The sequence below is a fragment of the Perognathus longimembris genome, chromosome 6 (assembly GCF_023159225.1).
Source record: "Perognathus longimembris pacificus isolate PPM17 chromosome 6, ASM2315922v1, whole genome shotgun sequence".
Taxonomy (NCBI): Eukaryota; Metazoa; Chordata; class Mammalia; order Rodentia; family Heteromyidae; genus Perognathus; species Perognathus longimembris.
In genome coordinates this window covers 54,512,145-54,532,644 of record NC_063166.1, presented here as the reverse complement: position 1 = coordinate 54,532,644, position 20,500 = coordinate 54,512,145, and the positions used below count along the sequence as shown (strand labels likewise).

At 43.5% G+C, this 20,500-nt stretch overlaps 1 protein-coding gene across 6 annotated transcripts in view; it reads right to left on the bottom strand.

Annotated features, from left to right (window-relative positions):
* Positions 1-17,366, bottom strand: part of Kif16b (kinesin family member 16B) — a 269,825-nt gene extending 252,459 nt beyond the window's left edge. For all 6 annotated transcript variants that reach the window (XM_048348767.1, XM_048348768.1, XM_048348769.1 and 3 more), the window contains exon 1: positions 17,213-17,366. In XM_048348767.1, coding sequence (XP_048204724.1) covers positions 17,213-17,259 — 47 coding nt within the window. In that variant the 5' untranslated portion in view covers positions 17,260-17,366. The remainder of the gene's footprint in view (positions 1-17,212) is intronic.
* Positions 17,367-20,500: the final 3,134 nt, after the last annotated feature.

The window sequence follows — 20,500 nt, the reverse complement described above, 5'->3', positions numbered from 1 at the left end:
GTGTGGGAAGTGGATATCTGGGGAAAGGACACCCCAGCACTGAATGTGGAATGCAGAGGTCCTAGGTGGTAGAATGGACAAAATATCTCTGCAACCAGAGGGTGTTGAAGAAACAGATGATTTCCCCTTTAGGATACAGAACTTTCACTGAGAGTGGGTCCCAGCCACTCAGAACAATTCCCAGTCTTCCCTGCGCCCACGCACAGCCATGTGATTAACTTCTAGCACAGCAAAGCAGCCAAGAACTGGGTGTGACTCCTCTACCCTCTTGCCCATTTCTGCTGGTTGTACAGAGATGAGGGTAGAGGTTCCTCAAGATGGAAGAAAAGCCACCAGCTGACCTGATACTACAAGAGTGATCCACTTACATGGGCAAAAGAGAAACTTTTTTGTCGTCTTTAGAGCTGAGTACCAAAATGTGGAAATAAATATTATACAAATCCCCTACAAATGTCATTACTTCCAGGCGGAAGCTAAGCATGAGAAGCTCACTTGTCCTCTCCTCTCCTCTGCACTCAGGGTCTTTCACATGAATTACCCAGCCCCCCTGACCCCTAAGGCATTGGGCTTGTGGTCTCTGCACTATAATTTACACAATCCTGCCTAAAACCAGTCCTTGACATATTGACTCGATTTCCTCACTTTATTTTGTGTGTGCATGCCCACCCATCCAGGACTTGAATTCAGGGTATGGGCACTGTTCCTGAGCTTATTTGCTTGAGGCAAATGCTCTACCACTTGAGCCACAGCTCCACATCAGGCTTTTTGGGTGCTTAATAAAAATAAGTCTCACAGAATTCTCTCTCTCGGCTGGCTTCAAACCTCAATCTTCAGGTCTGAGCCTCCTGAGTAGCTAGGATTACAGGTGTGAGCCACCAGCACCTGGCTTCCTCACTCACTCCAAGCCTCCAATCCCTCTATTGTGGAATTAAGGGGTCCACAATGTGCCTGTCACAGTGTTAACAGCTCAAAATGCCAATTTATATTGCAACAAAGGAGGTATACTTCACTTTACTTATTCCAACTTATCACCAACATGCCCAAGATGGAGTTGAGGCTCAAGTGACAGAACATTAGCCTTGAGCACAAAAAGCTAAGAGGCCACCACACACACATAAAAACACAAACACCACACACACACACACACACACACACACACACACACACAGAGGAATGGAAGAAAGACAATTTTAAAAATGGAATGTGAGTCAGAGAGAGAGATAGAAAAATGGAAAAGGAAGAAGAGGAGAGGGGAAAAGAAAGAGACGGAGGGAGGGAGGGAGGAAGATGACAGAGAAAGAAAAAAAGAGTCATACTTCTATGATCTATTGAATTGACAGCTATTCTGGGGAAATATTAACTTTTCTTACCCTTAAGACTATATCAGTTTAGGCAAAGTTGGCCCTGATAGCAAGAAAAGCTTGATTAAGATGGTTTACCGGACACCTTGAAAGATCTGACACTGATCCTGGCACATACCAAAGACATTACCAAGGCAAGGTGAGATACCTAAACAAAGCCTGCACATTGGCACTGGTTGCATTATGGATACTAGCTGCAGTATCATGCTACTTTTTCCTGCTTGGGTCATATGCTATAGATATCATGTGCTATAGATAATCAGATACGGAGAAGGTGGGTGAATAGTATGTGTAAGCCCTAGTATTTTTATAACTTGTAACAATTTCAAGATTAAAAGTTAAAAAATATTTCTGGCCTGGTACCAGTGGCTCACGCCTGCAATCCTAGCTACTCAGGAGGCTAAGATCTGAGGATTACAGTTCAATGCCAGCCTGTGCAAGAAAGTTCAAGAGATGTATCTCCTATTAACCACCAAAAGGCTGAAAGTGGTGCTGTGGGCCCAAGTGCTAAAACACTAGCTTTGAGCATGAAAGCCAGGGGCAGCACCTAGGCCCTGAGTTCAAGCCACAGGATAATAAATAATCATAATAAAATAATAAATAATAAAATTCCAAAAAATTGCTTTAACTACATCACGTCTTATATGGGCACCAGTCCGGGTCTACTAAAAATCTGGTTGCAATTGATCTTCTATTTGATTAAGCTGAGAGAGATTGTATGGAACACCCACTTGGGGGAAAGAAGATTGAATCCCCTTTTAGAACCTTATATTCCATGTTTTCACTTTTATAAGCTAATCTCCATCACCTTGAGATCATTTTTTTCTTTCAAGTCACCTTAGACGCTTTAAGTCCACACAGAGGAGCTCACCAAATAAGGTGCCTGTGCCCTATGCAGAATTTCTACACAGACCCACTGAGACAGCACTGACTGTAACTAAGACCCTGGAAATACGAATCCACAGGTACAACCAGCTGAGACACACAAAGCCAGGAGGCTGAGGAAAGGCAGCTCAGGAAAGAAGTATCCCTGGTGGGTTCTAGATTCTAAACTCTGAAAAGTTTAAAACTAATCCTCTAGAGACCTTACATCCTCCAACCCATCTCACCCTCAGCTTCCAGGAGGAGAAAGACCCAACACTCAGCTTTGGCACCCCAGTTTCAGTTTCCTCTATCATATAAAAAAGTAGACTGACTTGTCTGGATAATACATGCACTACACTAAGTAATTCTGAAGAGACAAATTTAAAAAATTCCATTCAGTGAGTAACAAGCATGATGGCTTCTTTCCTAATGAAGTAGTAGAGAATGTCAAATGCTGGTGTACATGGAGCTGATAAGTATCTTGCAGTGGGTCTGTGTGAGGTTACAGCTCTGGACAAGCAGCAGTAGCCCCGTAAAACCCAGAAGTCCTTCCTTTCAAATGCAATGGTAAGTCCTTTCCACTAAGTCAAAGCACTGTCTTAAAAGAAGCTTATATTTGCAATAACTTTTATCAGAAAATCTGAGATATGATCTTACAAGGAGAAAAGTTCTGCAAACTAAAGTTATAAATTTTTTTCCTACAAAAGTATATTCCCTTAGACAATGTACTAATAACAAATGGGGGGAGGGAAGAAACCAGAAGACACACATTAACCAAGTAATCAAGGTCGACAACATCTAGAAAAGATACTGACTAGCTAATGTCACAACAAGCCCCTTGTAAACTATAGAAAGGCCACAAAACCAGGTATGCAGTGTTGCTGTCTAACTTCAAGTTAACCATGATAATCCATAGAAACCCAGGCTGAGGGGCACTGGAAAATTCAATGCTCTCCAAGATTAAGGTCAACAAAAATGGGACTAAAACAGGACCAGAAGAGACTGAGAAGAAATGCCAACTCAGTGATACATGGTATCTTGGTTTGGATCCTGGACCAGAGCAGCACAGCTTGTGAAATCCAAATGAAGACTCAACGGCACCAATATGAAGGTCTGGGTCACTGTAAGCTGGGTGGCATTTTAACTACAACTTTAATGCAAGTCCATGATGACTTCAACATAAAAAGTTTATCTGGTTACTGGTACCTCACAACCTGTAAAAATAGCTACTCAGGAGCTGAGATCTGAGAATTGTGGTTTGAAACCAGACTGGGCAGGAAATATCTGTGAGAGTCTTTTCTCCAATTAAGCACCAAAAGGCTCCAAGTAGAGCTGTGGCTTAAGTATTACAGCACAAAACTCTGTATGCGGTCCTTCCAATTCTCTAACCTTAAGAGATAAATACAAGGAATCTTGGATGTGTAACTCACGTGTTATGAACTTAATACACAGGGAAAGAGCTGAAGCTATAATCCTTCATCTGGCTCCTCCACAGCCTTCTCCTGCCTCTCCCTTCTTAACACACAGCAAGAGATTGTCAAAAAAAATTTTTTTTCCTGTTCATAAGAAGCAAAGTGATCTGTAAGCATCATAGAGATGCCCGGGTTATACATCCCTGGTTCCTCACAGGAAGCATAAAAGGAGTGTGCAGGACAGGAGAGGCAGTCATGAATGCAACTAAGAGTATCTGAACACCCATGTCTGCTAAGCACCTGGCTAAGCTCTGAGGAAACAGCCACAGGTAAGACCTGAAGTTCCTGGCTCTTGTAAACTTGACATAAAGGAGGAAATTCAGGTAACAGTGAATTCTGTAAAGCCAGGAAGCCAGAGGAATATGACACAAACTTCTCAGAAGTGTTGGCTCAGTCAGGATCCCTCTCCGATCCAGTTTTGTGCCTAAAACCCAGAGCTAAGGATATTCATCTCTGCAGGATCATTGTTAATGATTACATTAGGTAATGATGGTGCAGGATTTAGTGAATGAGTGGCCAGAAATAGTGATTAATGACCAAAATCACTTATCAAGACCACTACAGTCAAAGCAGTAGTCTTCTCAAAATGCTTTACATTCTAGGCATCTCACTGAGATGTATGCCAAGTGTCTATGAATAGAGTGCTAATCACAGAAACAGCCAAGTCTCCTCCACTGGGCAGCAACAATGAATAATGGATGCATTTGGAGATGAATGGAACAAATGCTCAGCCAAGAGCAGGAAGAGCAGATGAAGGCAGGCTCCCTGGCCTGTTCTGGCAGGTGCTGCTCTGTGTTTGACATCAATATATGGGCTAAATCCAAGCAAGCTATGACTGACTGACATCCCATGAAGGATGCTTGCCCTGACTCTTCAGAACCTGATCCTGACAGGGGTCAAAGAAATAACCGACTCAGTCCTCAGGAAAGAGTAGGTGTTATAAAACACTATCAAATCTCCCCTCCCCACTCCATCACAGCTGCAGGTGTAACTGTAATTGACATGTTTTCTTTCACAGAACAAGCTTTAGAAAGACTCTATCCCAAAAATGCCAGCCTGAAAAAACAATAGAAGGCGAATGAACCAACTTAGAAAAACAATCATAAAAGTGTGCAAAATAAATCAACTTGGGGACAGACTGCTTTGGATCATACAACCAAACACTCTATACAATCTGTCTCTGTCACTCTCTCTTATACACATTCACAGACACATACACACACATACACACACACACACACACACACACACACACAGTCAACCACTCTCTTGTTCTCATAGTATCCAAGTTTGCCATAAAACAATAGAAGTTTAATACAAAAGTATGCTCGGTAAATACCAAAGAGCATTTTAAAATACTAATATTCACACTCTGAATAAGGATATTTGCATGCTAAGATATTTTTAAATGCTATTTTTAGCATCTAAAAGAAAGAAAACACTCACATGTGCTCCAAAACTCTAAGTTAGAGAGCCAACAGCGGCCTCCCTATGTTTACAACCAAAAGTGTCAATGTCCTCCCATTCCCACCTGGGAAACATCTTTCTCTAGCTAGCCAGCCCCCATTTCCACTCTGTTCCCATTCCTTTAGCCTTCTTTCTCTAATTCCCTTACTCCCTACCAGTCTTCTTTTTTTCTGTATTAGAAGAATTAAGTTTATTTTTTCTTCTTCTTTATTGTCAAAGTGAAGTACAGAGGGGTTACAGTTTCATATGTAAGACAGTGAGTACATTTCTTAACAACCCCTTACCTCCCCCCTCATTTTCCCCCCACGTTCCTCCTCTCCATTTTCCTTCCCCTCCCCACAAATTGAACAGCTAGTTTACACCAAATTGTTTTGTAAGTATTGCTTTTGCATTGGTTTGTCTTTTTGCCCTTTGTCTCTCGATTTTGGTATTCCCTTTCCCTTCCCTAGTTCTAATACTCATATATACAGTATCCAGAGTACTAAGCTCAGATACAGCCTATCAGTTTTCTTTTGCCCTCTTTTTCTTTTGTCAGTGTGAGACCTGAACTCAGGGCTGGGGTACTGTCTCTGAGTTTTTCTGCTCAAGGCTACCATTCTACCATGTTGAGCCACAGCTCCACATATTGTTTTCTGGTGGTTAATTGGAGACAAGAGTCTCATGGACATTCCTGCACAGGCTGGCTTCAAACTGTGATCCTCAGATCTCAGGCTTCTGAGTAGCTAGGAACACAGATATAAGCCACCAGCCCCTGGCTTCTTTTTTTTTATTAATTAAATTTTGTTGACAAGGTGTTGTGCAAAAAGGGTACAGTTACATAATAAGGAAGTGAGTACATTTCTTGTGATATCTTACACCTCGTTTTTCTTTCCCTTCCCTACATCAGGTAGGCATATATACAATACCCAGTGTACCAAAATCATATACAGGAACCACATAGCCTACGCCAAAGGAAATTCACCTAGAACTTTCAATGTAACGTCAACAATAGAATCCTCCTGTGTCCTTCTCTTGGAGGTTTTTGGGTTTTTTTTGTTTTTTTTTGTTTGTTTTTTTGCTTATCCTCATCTTATATGATCATATGTACATAGCTGTTGAGCTACTGTGATCCACTGATAGGTCTTTTCTAGACCTTTTTATGTTAGGTAGTTGTTTGGTTTTAGATACATAATGTAAGGTCACTAACCCAAACCTGTGGAAATACCATTTGAAAACAAGCTTTTTGTTTCGCAGATCTGGTCTCTCCTGACACCGCCCCCCAACAGTCATATATCAAGGAGACCATGTGCCTTTGTTCTCTGTGTTCTAGGCTTGTCTCACTCAACATTATTTGTTCAAGTTCTGACCATTTACCTGAGAATACCAATATTTTATCATTTCTAATCGCTATGCAGTATTCCATTGTGTATAGGTACCACATTTTTTTGATCCATTCATCTGTAGTGGGACATCTGGGTTGTTTCCATATTTTGGCTATTGTGAAGCCCCTGGCTTCTTTTGCTCTTTAAAAAAGCCAAAGCAGGAGCTGGGGATATGGCCTAGTGGCAAGAGTGCCTGCCTCATATACATGAGGCCCTGGGTTCGATTCCCCAGCACCACATATACAGAAAATGGCCAGAAGTGGCGCTGTGGCTCAAGTGGCAGAGTGCTAGCCTTAAGCAAAAAGAAGCCAGGGACAGTGCTCAGGCCCAGAGTCCAAGCCCCAGAACTGGCAAAAAAAAAAAAAAAGCCAAAGCAGAATCTTATCATATAAAATAATATTTGTTGAAATGAAGTCCAGTAAGTGAAAACAAGAGTATTTTTTTCTTCATTGGTGTTTTTGTTTTCTTTTTGTCTTATTTATTTATTTATCTATCTTTGAGGGGGTAAGGAGGGGCAGAGGAATGGAGGGACAAAGGATGAACAAATGCAGCAGTGATACTCATTAGATTCTATGTTGAAAATGAACTATACAACTTGTAGGATGGGAGGGAAAACCTGGGAGAAAGCGAGAGTAGGTATGACACTGTCCAAAAAGAAATGTATCCCTTACCTGACAAATGTAACGCCACCTTTGTACAATACCTTTATAATAACGATTTTAAACAAAAACAGCAGTCCGCTGCCACATCTAAACTTACAAGGCCCAGGTAAAGCAGTGTGCCCAGCCAGGAGACAGGCTTCAAACTATGAGGAAAGGAATTTGAAAAGACTGACTTACAGTAGCTGATCTCAGCCCAGGTGACCAGGAACCAGTCTTAGTCTGAGGGCAAGCAACAGGTCCTGCCTCCACGCCTTTAGGATGTGCTTACAACACCAGCACAGCCCCCAGCAGCCATGGCAGCACCTCCTGCCCTCAATTAGCCCAATCCAGAACCCTAAGCTCGGTGATCACCCAACCCACCTCTGCTTGGTATGGTCCTCTAATCTTGCTTCCTTACGTATTAACAAAGAAGACGGTAAGAAATAATAGCCATGGTATTTTACTGAAAGTTTATACATATTTGAGGTTTGATAACACGTTACATAAACTACTTCATGTAATCTCCACAAGGCAGTATTTAACAGCAGTGGTTCTCAAATGCTGGGGCCTCAGGCCCATTTTACACCCAAAACAAATACTGAGGAACCCAAAGAGTTCTTACTATATCAACTCTATGTATTGAAAGTTACCACACCAGGAATTAAAACTGAGAAACTTTTTTTAAAAAATGGACTACCCACAGAGCAGAAGGTCATGACACATCATGCATTGCTGGAAAACCCCACTGTATGCTCATAAGAGGAGGAAAGTTATAAAGGCAAGCGATGTTACTAGTACTGGACAGTTTTGATTTCATATACTAAGAAAGTCTTAGTGATTCACAGCTTTCCACTGGGATACCACACTTGAGGCATTGTTATTTTGCAAAAGGAGAAACAATTTATCAACATGGCCAGTTCACTGGGCCATACCACTGAAGCGCTCTACCCCTGACCCTACTTATAGAACTGCAGTCCCCCTTCTCTTCTTTCTTCACAGTGGTCTTCCTCATGACAGTATTCTACCCTCTGGTTCCAAGCCTCCCCAAACACCTAAAGAGCTGGTTACTTACCTGAGTTCCTACATTTCCCCCCAGCATCGTGAATCAACCCACATGACCACCACGCCCCTCCATTCACCCTGACCAACTTCCTGCCCATCACTCCACATTTGAGAGAAGTGATTTCTCTACTCAATAAGACCCAAAAGCACTCAGAGTCATCTCTGGTTCCTCTGCCTCTGTCTGTCTTACTGACTGGTCTTTACAATGTTTTATGCACCTATAAAACCCAGGATATAAAAATAGTATAAACAAAGGAAGAATAGACTAGATGTGAAGAAAAAAACAGAGTTTCTTCAGGGTGTTGTCTATTATTTCACTCGGCCCTTTATCACCAACCAGAATCAGATCACTGAAGGGCTGGAGTTCAGGTCTTTTGAAGGGTATCCTGCCCTAATCACCTACACTCACACAATCTTGGACTCTTGTAGTACAGAGCAATGTCAGGCAAAGAGATGAGATAACAAGTGCTTAATAGCACTTGACAAGCAGTGTACAAAAGTTCATTGTTGCTGGTGGTAGAAATAATATTTCCATACACTGCCATCAAATGAAACTTGAAAAAAAAACTGACAAAGTACAGACCTGTTTTAAAAGCATTAGTAAGCTCCCAGCAGGCTTTAGGGCCTAGCAATGTCAGAAATGTTACTGGGGCCATCACCACCTCATCCTGGGAAGAGGAACCCCTCCGCTGCACAGGTGGAAACACAGAAGCACTGAACAAGGAAGCAAAAGGAAGTAAAAAAAACAGGCACAAAACAGCCCTGGAATTCAGGCCCTGCTCAGTCAGCACCCAGCAGAATTTTCCACGAGGGTGGACATGTTCTGTATCTAAGCTGATCAACATGTGGCTTTTAAAGTGCACAGTGTGACTGGTTAGCTAATATACTAATTTTATTTAAAATTTATATGGCCAGCAACTGCTATTTTACCATTCTGCCATTCCTGTCAAAAGACAATAAAAAAAAGACAATAAAAACCAGAGCAACTAGTGCTAACAAAAAGGAGCCTTCAGCCAGGCACCTGTGGCTTAGGCCTATAACCCAGCTACTTCAGGAGACAAAGATCTAGAAGATTGCAGTTCAAAGCCAGAACATGTAGAAAAGTGCATAAAACTCCATCTCCCAGGAAAAAAGGGTTAGATGTATGGTTGAAGTGGTAGAGCACCAGCAGAGCAAGCAAGCCCAGTGAGTGAGTATGATGTTCTAAGTTCAACCTCCAGTATTGTACTCCTTAAAAAACAAAAGCCCTAACAAAAAACAGTAGCCCTGCTGCTGCCTCTCGACAAATTCTTACAAAAGCTAAATCCTAACAATCTAATTGGTTCCTGCATCCCATCCATCGTGGCCCTTTCTTCATCATGTCTTCTATATAATGGAAGGACTTTGGGAATTTAGAATAAGAGGGACTTGGGTTCAAATCCTGACTCCACAGTGTCCTACCTGTATGATCCTGGCCAGCATGTTTCAGTCTGAGTTCTTATTCCTAATCTGGGGATTGACAGTTCCACCTTCCAAAGAGTGTCTACCATCATCTGCACTTATCAGTTATTCTACTTAGTAAGGGTTACTGGTACTACTCTTCGGGGTTCAACTCCAACTCCACTCTCCTGAAGAAGACCTCATCCCCCAGGCCCTAGAGTCCCCTAGAGACTCCATCTCAACAGCCACTGTTGCTGGGTGTCTAGACCAGTAGGTCCCTGAGGCATGTCTCCTGTTATCTGTGAGGCAGCAAGTGTCCACATAAAGGCTCTGAAGAAAACAGGAGCTGGCCCACCCCAAAGTTATTATCTGAGAGGTCTCAGTCTCCCCTCTGTTAAAAAAAAAAAAAAGGAGGAAAAAAAGACCCAGGTCAGTCAGCTGATGGGAGGAAAAAATGCAGTTGCCACAATAAAGAGAAAAGACCTGAAAGCAAGAGCTGTCTCCATCACTGCAGACCTCAGACACTGACCAAGGATTGTCCTCTCTTTGGTGCCATCTTGCTCTTAAAGAGAAAGATTTCACTGCACCTGAAAAGGAATCAATCCCATTCAACATGCCCCCGGTGGTTTTCTTCTTCTTTTGTTCCTTTGAACTTAAGAGACAAGGAAGCTAAATTGCACAAGACATGCTAATCAAAAGAAAAAGCAAAGGGCAGGCAGGAAAGGGAAAACAGGGCTGGATGTGCCTTAGATAAAATAGCACATTTCAAAGCACAACCACAAAGCTGGCACTCTTGGTTTAAAAAATTGGTAAAATATATTTCATATTTGTTTTTAATAAAGTTACAATTGTTAAACTTCAAAAAGAAGAGTAACAACAAGTAGTATTGTTTTTCTTGGCTTTGCTGGGAATAGAACCCAGAGCCTCATGCATGCTATGTGGTAAAGGCAAGTCCTCTACCGAGCTGCATCCCCAGCCCAACAAGTGACAGTGGAACCCATGCTAGAAGCCAGGCACCTTGAGGAGGGCTTGCTCCCCATGCATTCCTCACTGAAGCCACACCATGATTTTCACATGGCCAACCATAACTCCTTAGTCTACCCTGAACCAACTTAATGATCCAGACGCAACATCTTTCAATGAAACAAAACAAAATGCAAGTGAAGTGCATAGAAGAACAAATGACTCATGACTTATTTTACTTATCTACAGAGCTACAATGTAAGATCTATTTGTCACTGTGAATCAGTCAAAAATCTTTAGAAAGGTATGGAAATGTGGCTTAGAGGTAGAGTACTTGCCTATCATACATGAGGCCCTGGGTTCCATTTCTTAGCATGATATAAACAGAAAAAGCCATATGAAGTGCTGTGGCTCAAGTGGTAGAGTGCTAGCCTTGAGCAAAAAGAAGCCAAGGACAGTGCTCAGGCCCTGAGTTCAAGCCCCAGGACTGACAGAAAAAAGATAAAAAAAAAAAAAAAGAAACCCACTTTATAAGAACTTATATAGGATCTATAATAATCAGCACTCTTTTATAGACATACAAATGAAGGCTCAAAACAATTAAGTCTCTTGCTCAAATGAACATAGACAAACCAAAATTTTAACCAACTCAACTCTGACACCCTGAACTCTTCACAATGGCAGACCAACAAGGTAGGGAAGAAGGGCCTGAAGGACCACCCAGTATTTTCACAGATAAAGAAAGAATGACAAGGAAAGTCAACAGACAGATCAGTTACCAAGTTATGATTTTCCTTGTCTCTTCAGAGAACAAACTTAAGAGCCTGGGGGCTGAGAATATGGCCTAGTGGTAGAGTGCTTGCCTCATATACATGAAGCCGTGGGTTCGGTTCCTCATCACCACATATATGGAAAAAGCCAGACATGGCACTGTTGCTCAAGTGGTAGTGTTAGCCTTGAGCAAAAAAGACACGAAGGACAGTGCTCGGGCCCTGAGTTCAAGTCCCAGGACTGGCAAAAAAAGGAAAACAGGATGTAATATTATCTTTTAAAAAGTGAAACTTGTTTTTTAAAAAAGTCAAGGCAGTAGGCCACAAGAAAAATAAAAGAGACAAACAAAATGGAGTAGTAATATACACCTTGTTAAACATTTTGCCCATACAAAATTATAAAGAAAGTCATGTTTCTGCTAATGATTTACTCATTTTATAAAGCACCGGCTGTGGACTCTATGCAAGTGAACCCTGTATCAAGTTCTGAATGTTTCTGCCCCTAGAATTCCAATGTTGAACTCTAACCTGGAAGGAGTTGGTATGACCGGGAGGGCGGGCCCTCTGGAAGGTAATTCAGGAGGGCAGCACCCTAAGGAATGAGATTAGTGTCCTCATAAAACAGGGTCAGGGGAGTTTCCCCTTTCCACTATGAGAGAACATGACAACAACGAACCTTACCAAATCCTGATCTGCCAATCTTGGGACTTGGAAGCCTCCAAAAGCACACACACACACACAAATGTTTTTCAAAGGACCCAGCTTGTACAACTTTGTTATAGCAGTCTGGGCATGTAAAGATAACATACGATGTAAGTGTCTTACCTGCTAAGGTTCATGCAAAGACTGAATTTGACTTTGTTCCTGGTGCTCCTGCCAGAGTGAGGCCCAGAGCAAACTCAGAAAAGGTGGCTGCTGTGATCTTTACACAACACTATCAATACTATTCCTCTTGGCATCTGGAATGAGTACTGCTGCCAAGTAAGCCAGAAAACAGTAAAAACAAACCTCTCAAAGCTTGGACAGAATAGAGTGCTTGAACTCCATGTCAGGACAGACTGCTGAGGGGGGATTTTAAGGGCAAACTCACTTTCCCATCATTTTGCCCCATCTTAAAATCATGACTGCAGTCTCTCTCTCTCTCTTTCTTTCTCTCTCTCTCTCTCTCTCTCTCTCTCTCTCTCATTGCTTCCTCTTAGCCAGAACTATAAATACAGCAAGGAAATCCATTGAAATTATTTTTAGAAGGGATGAAGGACAATAAGAGAGGCCAATAGAACAGGATTGCACACCTGTAATCCTAGCTACTAAGAAGGCTAACAGCTGAACATCACAGTTTGAAGCCAACCAAGACAGAAAACTCTGGGAAACTTATTTCCAATTAACCAGCAAAAAGTTGGAAGTGGAGGTATGGCTCAAGTGGTGGAGAGCCAGCTTGAAGGGAAAAAGCCAAGTGAGAATGCAAGGCCCTGAGTTAAAGCCTCAGTATGAAGACAAAAGGGCAGGGATGGAGAATTTCATCATAGTATAAGGTATGCATTGTATGTATGAAATCTCACAAAGAAACAAACATATACTAATAAAAATGTTTCTGAATTTTTAACAACTTTCTCCAGTCCTCCCCAAACTTCTTTTTCCTATGTCATACCTTTTTTAGTTAACTTAGAACAATTAAACAAGTTTTGAATTATTTATGAAGCATGCATAGCAATGTGAAAATTCAAACAACAAAAAGGGAAAAAGAAAAAGCTTTTCATATTCATCTAACAGATCCTTCCTCGGTTTTCCTCTTTAGAGGATCAACTGTTAGGTTTCTTATGAATTGTTCTATTTAGATAAAGATTAATCTCTGTGTGCGTATGTGTGTGTGTGTGTGTGTGTGTGTGTGTGTGTCTTGCTATTCTCAATCCCTAACTTGAAACTCTTTTAAGATCAACACACTTTTGAGTGGTGGATAGTATTCCACCAAATGATGTAGGTCCTAATTCTTTTTTTTTTTTTTTTTTTGCCAGTCCTGGGCCTTGGACTCAGGGCCTGAGCACTGTCCCTGGCTTCTTTTTGCTCAAGGATAGCACTCTGCCACTTGAGCCACAGCGCCACTTCTGGCCGTTTTCGGTATACGTGGTGCTGGGGAATTGAACCCAGGGCTTCATGTATACGAGGCAAGCACTCTTGCCACTAGGCCATATCCCCAGCCCCTGTAGGTCCTAATTCTAATTACCACCCCCCCCATGTTTCTACATTCTGGTCACTTACCATCTTTTGTTTACCATACAATGGTGCAGCAAGCATCCCTACACATATATCTTGATAGGTAGAAATACAGTCTGCATAAGAAATTCTTAAAAGTGAAATTACTAGGGGCTGGGGATATAGCCTAGTGGCAAGAGTGCCTGCCTCGGTATACCCGAGGCCCTAGGTTCGATTCCCCAGCACCACATATACAGAAAACGGCCAGTGGCTCAAGTGGCAGAGTGCTAGCCTTGAGCGGGAAGGAGCCAGGGACAGTGCTTAGGCCCTGAGTCCAAGGCCCAGGACTGGCCAAAAAAAAAAAAAAAAAGTGAAATTACTAAATCAAAGGGATAAATTTCTAATCTTGTCAGCCAACATCAATTTTTCCAATATTAGAGTTTCAGAGGTGTAGACCCTTCCTACTGACGTGACTGATAAGCTGTTTCTTGCGGAGTTTTTTCACTGTTTTACCAACAACTGATGAAGCTCAGTTCATATCTACCAGTCTCACTGGTTTAAAAATAATTGTTTCCTATGGTCATTATAACTTCCATGTTTTTCCTTATGAACTAAACCATGTATTGGTTATTTTGTTGTTGTTTACAAGACTGGGACTTGGATCTTGGTACCTGATGCTCTGCTCTCTGGCTGGTGCTCTACCAACTGAGCCACGCCTCCAACACCAGCTACCCATTTTTATATGTCCTTGTATTTCACTGCCAACTTCCTGATCCTGGACTCACCCTGTAGCTGCCCTATTGAAGGTTACCAGTATGCTCATCTCTAAGACCAAAGACCTCATCTTATTCTCACCATCTTGGTAACATTTGAAGCTAACAACCACCACTCCCTCCAGGAGACCCTTTTCCTTCCCCCATTGAGTTCTCCTTCAAGGTAACAAATCCTAAAGACAGACATATCTCAATTCTGAATCCTAATAACCTTTCTTTCTCATCTACCATACTTCAACGGTCATCTATGTGCACAAGATTTCAGATGACAATCCTGGGAACATCTGAGACCTTAAACAAGTTTGCAACTATCTGCTAAACACCTCCCATCACCAACACCTCAGTTAATAAGGTCAACGGACATACCTTACTCTGTTGCTGAGCTCCTACTTGACATTCATTTACCATACCTCATTTGCTCTACATGTCTGAGAATGCACCAGATTACTGTCCAATCTCTCCAAATCGTGGCCCCTCTTATAAGAATCAAACTTCAGATAATGATTCAACGCCCTTCCTCTTCCCCTCCCCACTTCTTCCACTCAGCTGGAAGATCCTGTCCATGAGGCCAGTGAACTTTCTTGGTAGATTAGGCCACTATTCCATTTCCCTTCCTGACCTGATGGCTTCTTCCTTACCTCTCACCCGACTCTTGATGCCACCAGAGTTGTCTGCAAAAAACCAACATCCTATCTACCTCCTCAAAGCATGGGGTTTCAGGATTTGTTTCCTACCATCCAACCATGAATCTGGGCTTAAGGCCCACATTCCCAAGGCAATGAATTCGCAACACCAGTCCCCAAAGGTCCAGTTTTATGAATCTTGTCAGTATCTAACGCCCCCTCACCAGACCATGGGATCTTAGCAAACACCAGAATCCATAAACCTCATATTCTAGACAGCACCCAGCATAATGAGAAACATCTAAAGGAGCTTACAAATGTTTTCTAAAGTCAATCTGTGCAACATTCTAGGATGTGGTCATATTATTGAAATTATATGTAAATCTGTAATGAAAACATTTTCTAAGAAGGGCTCCAGTTGCTCACACCTATAATTCTAGCTACTCATAAGGCTGAGATCTGAGAACTGCCATTCAAAGCCAGCCCATGCAGAAAAGTCCATGAGATTCTCATCTCCAATTACCTGGTAAAAAGCTGAAAGTGGAGCTGTGGCTCAAGAGGTAGAGCATCAGTGTTAAGCAAAAAGCTAAGGGAACCAGGCTCCAGTGGTTCTTAGCATCTCAGGAGGCTGAGATCTGTGGATGGAAGTTCAAAGCCAGCCCAGGCAGGAAAGTCCGTGAGACTCTTATCTCGAATTAACCCCGGAATAAACAAAAGTGGTGGTGTGGCTCAAAGTGATAGAGCATTAGCCTTGAGCAAAAAAGCTCAGGGACAAGACCAGGCTCTGAGTTCAAGCTGCAAGACACCCCCCCCACACACACACACAAAGCTAAGGGTCAAGTACCCCAGGCTGACCTCAAATTCTCTATCCTCCTGTCTCAGCCTTCTAGGGGCTGAGATTGCAAGAGTGTACCACCACATCTAGATAGAAAAATCATTTTAAATCATCTAAATGATTTTGATGTCTGTCTAACTTGTATGACTAAGTGTACAGAGAAACAAATATTCTTTTAGTGCTTACTTTTTAAAATGTCAAACTCCTTCCTTAAAAAGTAACCTAGTGGCTCAGATCTGTAACCCCAGCAATTAGGACACCAAGGTAAGATTATAAATTCTGTGTAGCCTAGGCTACATAGTAAAACCTTATCTCAAAAATGAAAAAAAGTAGATATTCTTTTAAATTATTCAGAATTATTTACACACTCACAAAAAATAAACCCACTGATTTCTGAAACACTTGCTTTTCAGTGGTCACACTTAAAATGACTCCCTGCTTGCCAATGGAAAATTAGATTCAGATAAGTTAAATAAGGTTCTAGAAAGCTCTTGATTTTATAGTCTTCTAGTGCCCTAACCAGTTGTCAGAAATCAGCAAACTTGACCCCCATACGCTGCCAGCATGACTTGAAGAGAAAGGCCACATGGCAAGGCAGATGCACATCAACCAGGCTGAAAAGTTAATAAATACAAATGGCTTTGTATGAACTGTGTCTATCAACTTGGAGGTTGTCCCAGTTAGATTTACTTCAGTCTTTAAAGTTAAACCAGTTTAAAAAGTAACTTTTCCAGAGCATCTTGTAAACTGGTTGTGAAGAAAGAAGTCATTGACAAGGAAGCACCGATGACTTCTGGGAACAGGGACGTGAGCATTACTTTATAGAAACACATAATAAGGTTAAATTCTAAATGTGTTCTCCTTCTCAACATCAGCATTATTGCTAGCACGTGTCAAGTGTCTCTGACTACTTTCCTAGGAGCCAAAACTTTGTCAAAGTTTCCTCCATCCCCAGTTCAACTGAAGTTAGGAACTTCTAATTTCGGGGTCTCAAAACTGGGATGACAGAGGCGATTTGAGCTGTCACAAAGGAGGGATTTCTGCCTGACACCTCGGGGTGTCCCCCCTAACCACGCCCACATCCCCCCCACCAAGTATTTTACACCCTCCTCCTGCACGTGATCCCAAAACGCTCGGAAAAAGGGAAGGAGCAAAACCCTGCAGGAGTTACTGGGATACGGGCGGGCTGTACGCTTCTGTTCCCTGACCCCTCCAACTCTTTACTCCCGGGCTCCCCTCCAGGACACCACGTAAGGACCGCATAGCACGACGTTCCCCACGCCCCTAGAGGCCAGGCAGGGCCAGGCGGGCCGGGAACTTGCCCGGGACACTTATATCCAGGCTAACCTCTGACAGGGCCCCGAGACCAGCTTTTCCGGGATGGGGTGCCACCTCCCCCACACACACTCACCTGCGATTCATGGGCCGGACTCTGACGGCCACCTTGACCGATGCCATAGCTCATGCTGGCCGGGCCAGGGTAAGGCTCCAAACAACCTGGCGCCCCGTAGCTGCCAGCGACTCCGACGGTGCCCGCGGCCCCCGCCCACTTCTCTCTCCTCCCCGCCCCCTGGCCTGGGCCCGCCAGACCTGGAGTCGCGCAGCGGCCCCACCTGCTAGGCAACTGAGCATGCTCAAAGCAGCCCCGGTCCACGTGATCCGTGCACCGGGATTTGGCGGCGGCCCTTGGGGCGAAGGGGCGGGGTCTGGGTGCCGCCTCTCAAAGCAGCCAACTTCCGACACCACCTCGGCAACCCAGAGGCCAAAGACCCCGCGCAGGCTGTGGGGGATGATTGCCGGGAAGCTTAAACCCATCCGCACTCCCCCAGGAAACACTGACGTGGAGAGTGTAGCTGCATTTAGGGTCCGAGCAAAGCCTACAGTCGTAGGGCGCAGATTACCAAAAAGGGCTTCCCAGGACCTGACTTTGTCCAGGCCTGCATGAACTGGCAGCCAAGTCCATTACAGTGAAGCGATCAGCTTATGCGTGATGAATTCTAGTAGAGCTTTCGGTGCTCCTCTAAATAAAAGAGCTCAGGAATGTGCTTTGTTCCCTTCAAGTAAATAGAAAGTGAACTAGATGTTTTAAAGATGTAGACTGGAAATGGTCCTTATTTGAAAAAAAAATTAGATCTTAGTAGGAAGTTTTTGCATTTCTGTTCTGGGCAGCTCAAAATCGACAGAGTAGCCCTGCCCTAGAACTTAGCCTTTGCTACCGCTGGGCTGAAATACCCTTACGGACCCGGGCCTAAGAGCATTGGGTTAACCTTGGCCTCCAGGTCTCTTGACAAAGGGAAGTCCTGCTCTCACACCTTCCAAGTCCCAGGTGCCTATTCCCAGGATTTAGGACAGTTGGTCAGCGGTGGCCCTTTTTCAGACAGAGGACGATGCTCATTAGGAGAGGCTGCTCCTCCGTAAACCAGGCTACAGAGTTGCCTCCCCACCCACTCCCCACAGGGCAGGAGCTGTGGCCATCAGCAAGGATCCAGGTTGAGCCCAGCTCAGCTCCCAGTCTGCTTGACTAAGGCTTTTTGCTTCATTTGCAAATTTGCAACAACTCCTGTGGACTCGGCGAAAGCTTTAAGTAGTTGGTGGACCTGCAAACATCTAACCCACTCAGGGAATCATTATCTCATCATCTGCCCTAGAATTCTAAAACTAGCTAGTCTAGAATCATAGCGTTCCTCTTGATCTCAAGAGTCACGAAAATCCCGGGTACCCGCAACTGAGTGCAGACCCGTTCCGCGGTTGGGCGGCGGGAAAACTCGGAAGGCTTGCCTTCGGGCACGCGCAGTAGCGGCGGGCTGGGTTCCCGACACCACGGGAAGCCAGCGCCACGCCCGGGAGGGGCGGGGCCCACCTTATATGGGAGCCGCCTGGAGACAAACTTCCCCAACGCGCTCTCGCGGGGGCGGGGCCCAGGCTGGGTCCTGGGACCTAAGCCGTGGGTGCTTGGGACCTCAAAATTCGCCCAGGTGTGGAGCCGCCATGTAGAGAACATGGAGAATCCCATGTACACCCGCAAAGCCTGCTGAATTCTTTTTTTATTTTTGGTCGGTCGTGGGGCTTGAACTCAGGGCCTGAGCACAGTCCCTCAGCTTTTTCCGCTCAATCTCAAGGCTAGCACTCTACCACTTTGAGCCACAGCGCCAATTCAAGCATTTTCTGAATGGTTTATTGAAGATGAGTCTCTAGGACTTTCCTGCCCGGGCTGGCTTTGAACCTCGATTCTCAGTCCTGAATAGCTAGGATTACAGTCTGAGCCACCTGCACCAAGCTCCTGCGCAGTTCTTCAAGATGAAAGGATTAAACTTTTTAGGAGTCCAAACACATTAACAGCGATTTTCATGTCTCTTTTCTTGGTTGTTGTTTTGTTGTGGTTGTTGTTTTCTTTTTGCGGGAGGCGGGTAAAGGGTGCTGTTGATTATTTCTAACAGATTTTGATTTAGCACTCCTTATTACTAGAAGAGATTATAAACCCCCAGTTCTGTCCCATTGTCAGTGGACCCAGGGCATCTTGCCTGCAGCTTTGAAATGGAAAACAGTAGAACCTCATCTCACCGAGGGCCTGAAGAAACAGGGAAGGTTACAAACCCAAGGAACTGCCTCATCTTCACAGACTGTTTGCAAACGTTACTCAGTAGGACTGGGTTGAAACATTCCTAACTGGGTTTCCAACCATCTCCAGGGAATGTGGGTACTGTGCATTCTTGATGTACTTTGAGGAGCAAAGTTTACATGCCCTTTAAGAACAGGCTGGGTGGCAGCTCTGGAAAACATTCCTAGGTTCTAAAACTCAGGCCCCAGAGGAAAGTGAAAGCAATTCCCTGGTCTGTATCATTTATGGATTGCTACATAACTAAATGCCCCTGAAATTTAACAGTTTAAAACAAAAATGTTACTATTTTGTGGGGTTTTGGTCTCACCTGGTCTGTGTGGCTTGATTTAGTATTGGTTCTCTTTTTATTTTCAAAGGGGTTGGACCAGCTTTCTATCTTTGAGAGAATGCCTTCCAGGAAAGTACCCACAACAGAAATGTGTCCAGGCCCATGTACGGTGTGTGAATGGAAACAGGTAAAAATTGAGTTTCCAGGAAGGATACCAAAATACTCAATCTACCATGCACCTGAACTTGTGTGAAAAAGAAAAAAAAAGTTTCATCTTTCCTTACCCATCTTAGTAACATCTCAGAATTTAATGCCTCTGGAAGTGACAGATATTGTAGTGTTAAACTGGAATTGGTGATGCTTTCTCAAATTGTTCTTGTACTTGTTACCACTCTGAAATTAGGTTCACTGCCAGGCTGCTACTTGTTAGCATTTCCCCCACCTCAGGTCCTCTGCTCCTCCCATTAGCCCCCAGATCCACGGGAACCTAAACTCCCTGCCCTAGAACTATAATGAGCCACTCCTACTCACCATTAAGACCTACCTACTTCCCCTTTAGTCCCAGAGAAGCTGCCACCTGGATAAGGTGCAGGTGCCATGTTGCTCCCTCTCCCGTGGGAGATTTTGGCCCCACTAATAATCCTCCTTATAAACCTTCTTCTCCTGTCCATGACTACCTCCGCATGGTTCCCTGGGGTGGCTAGGACATATCCTTTCACTACTAGAACTTGTTATTTAATACAAGCACAATGTTTACTGTTTTACAAGCTTGTTTTCTAATATTTTGATAGTTTTCTTTCTTTTTCTGGAAA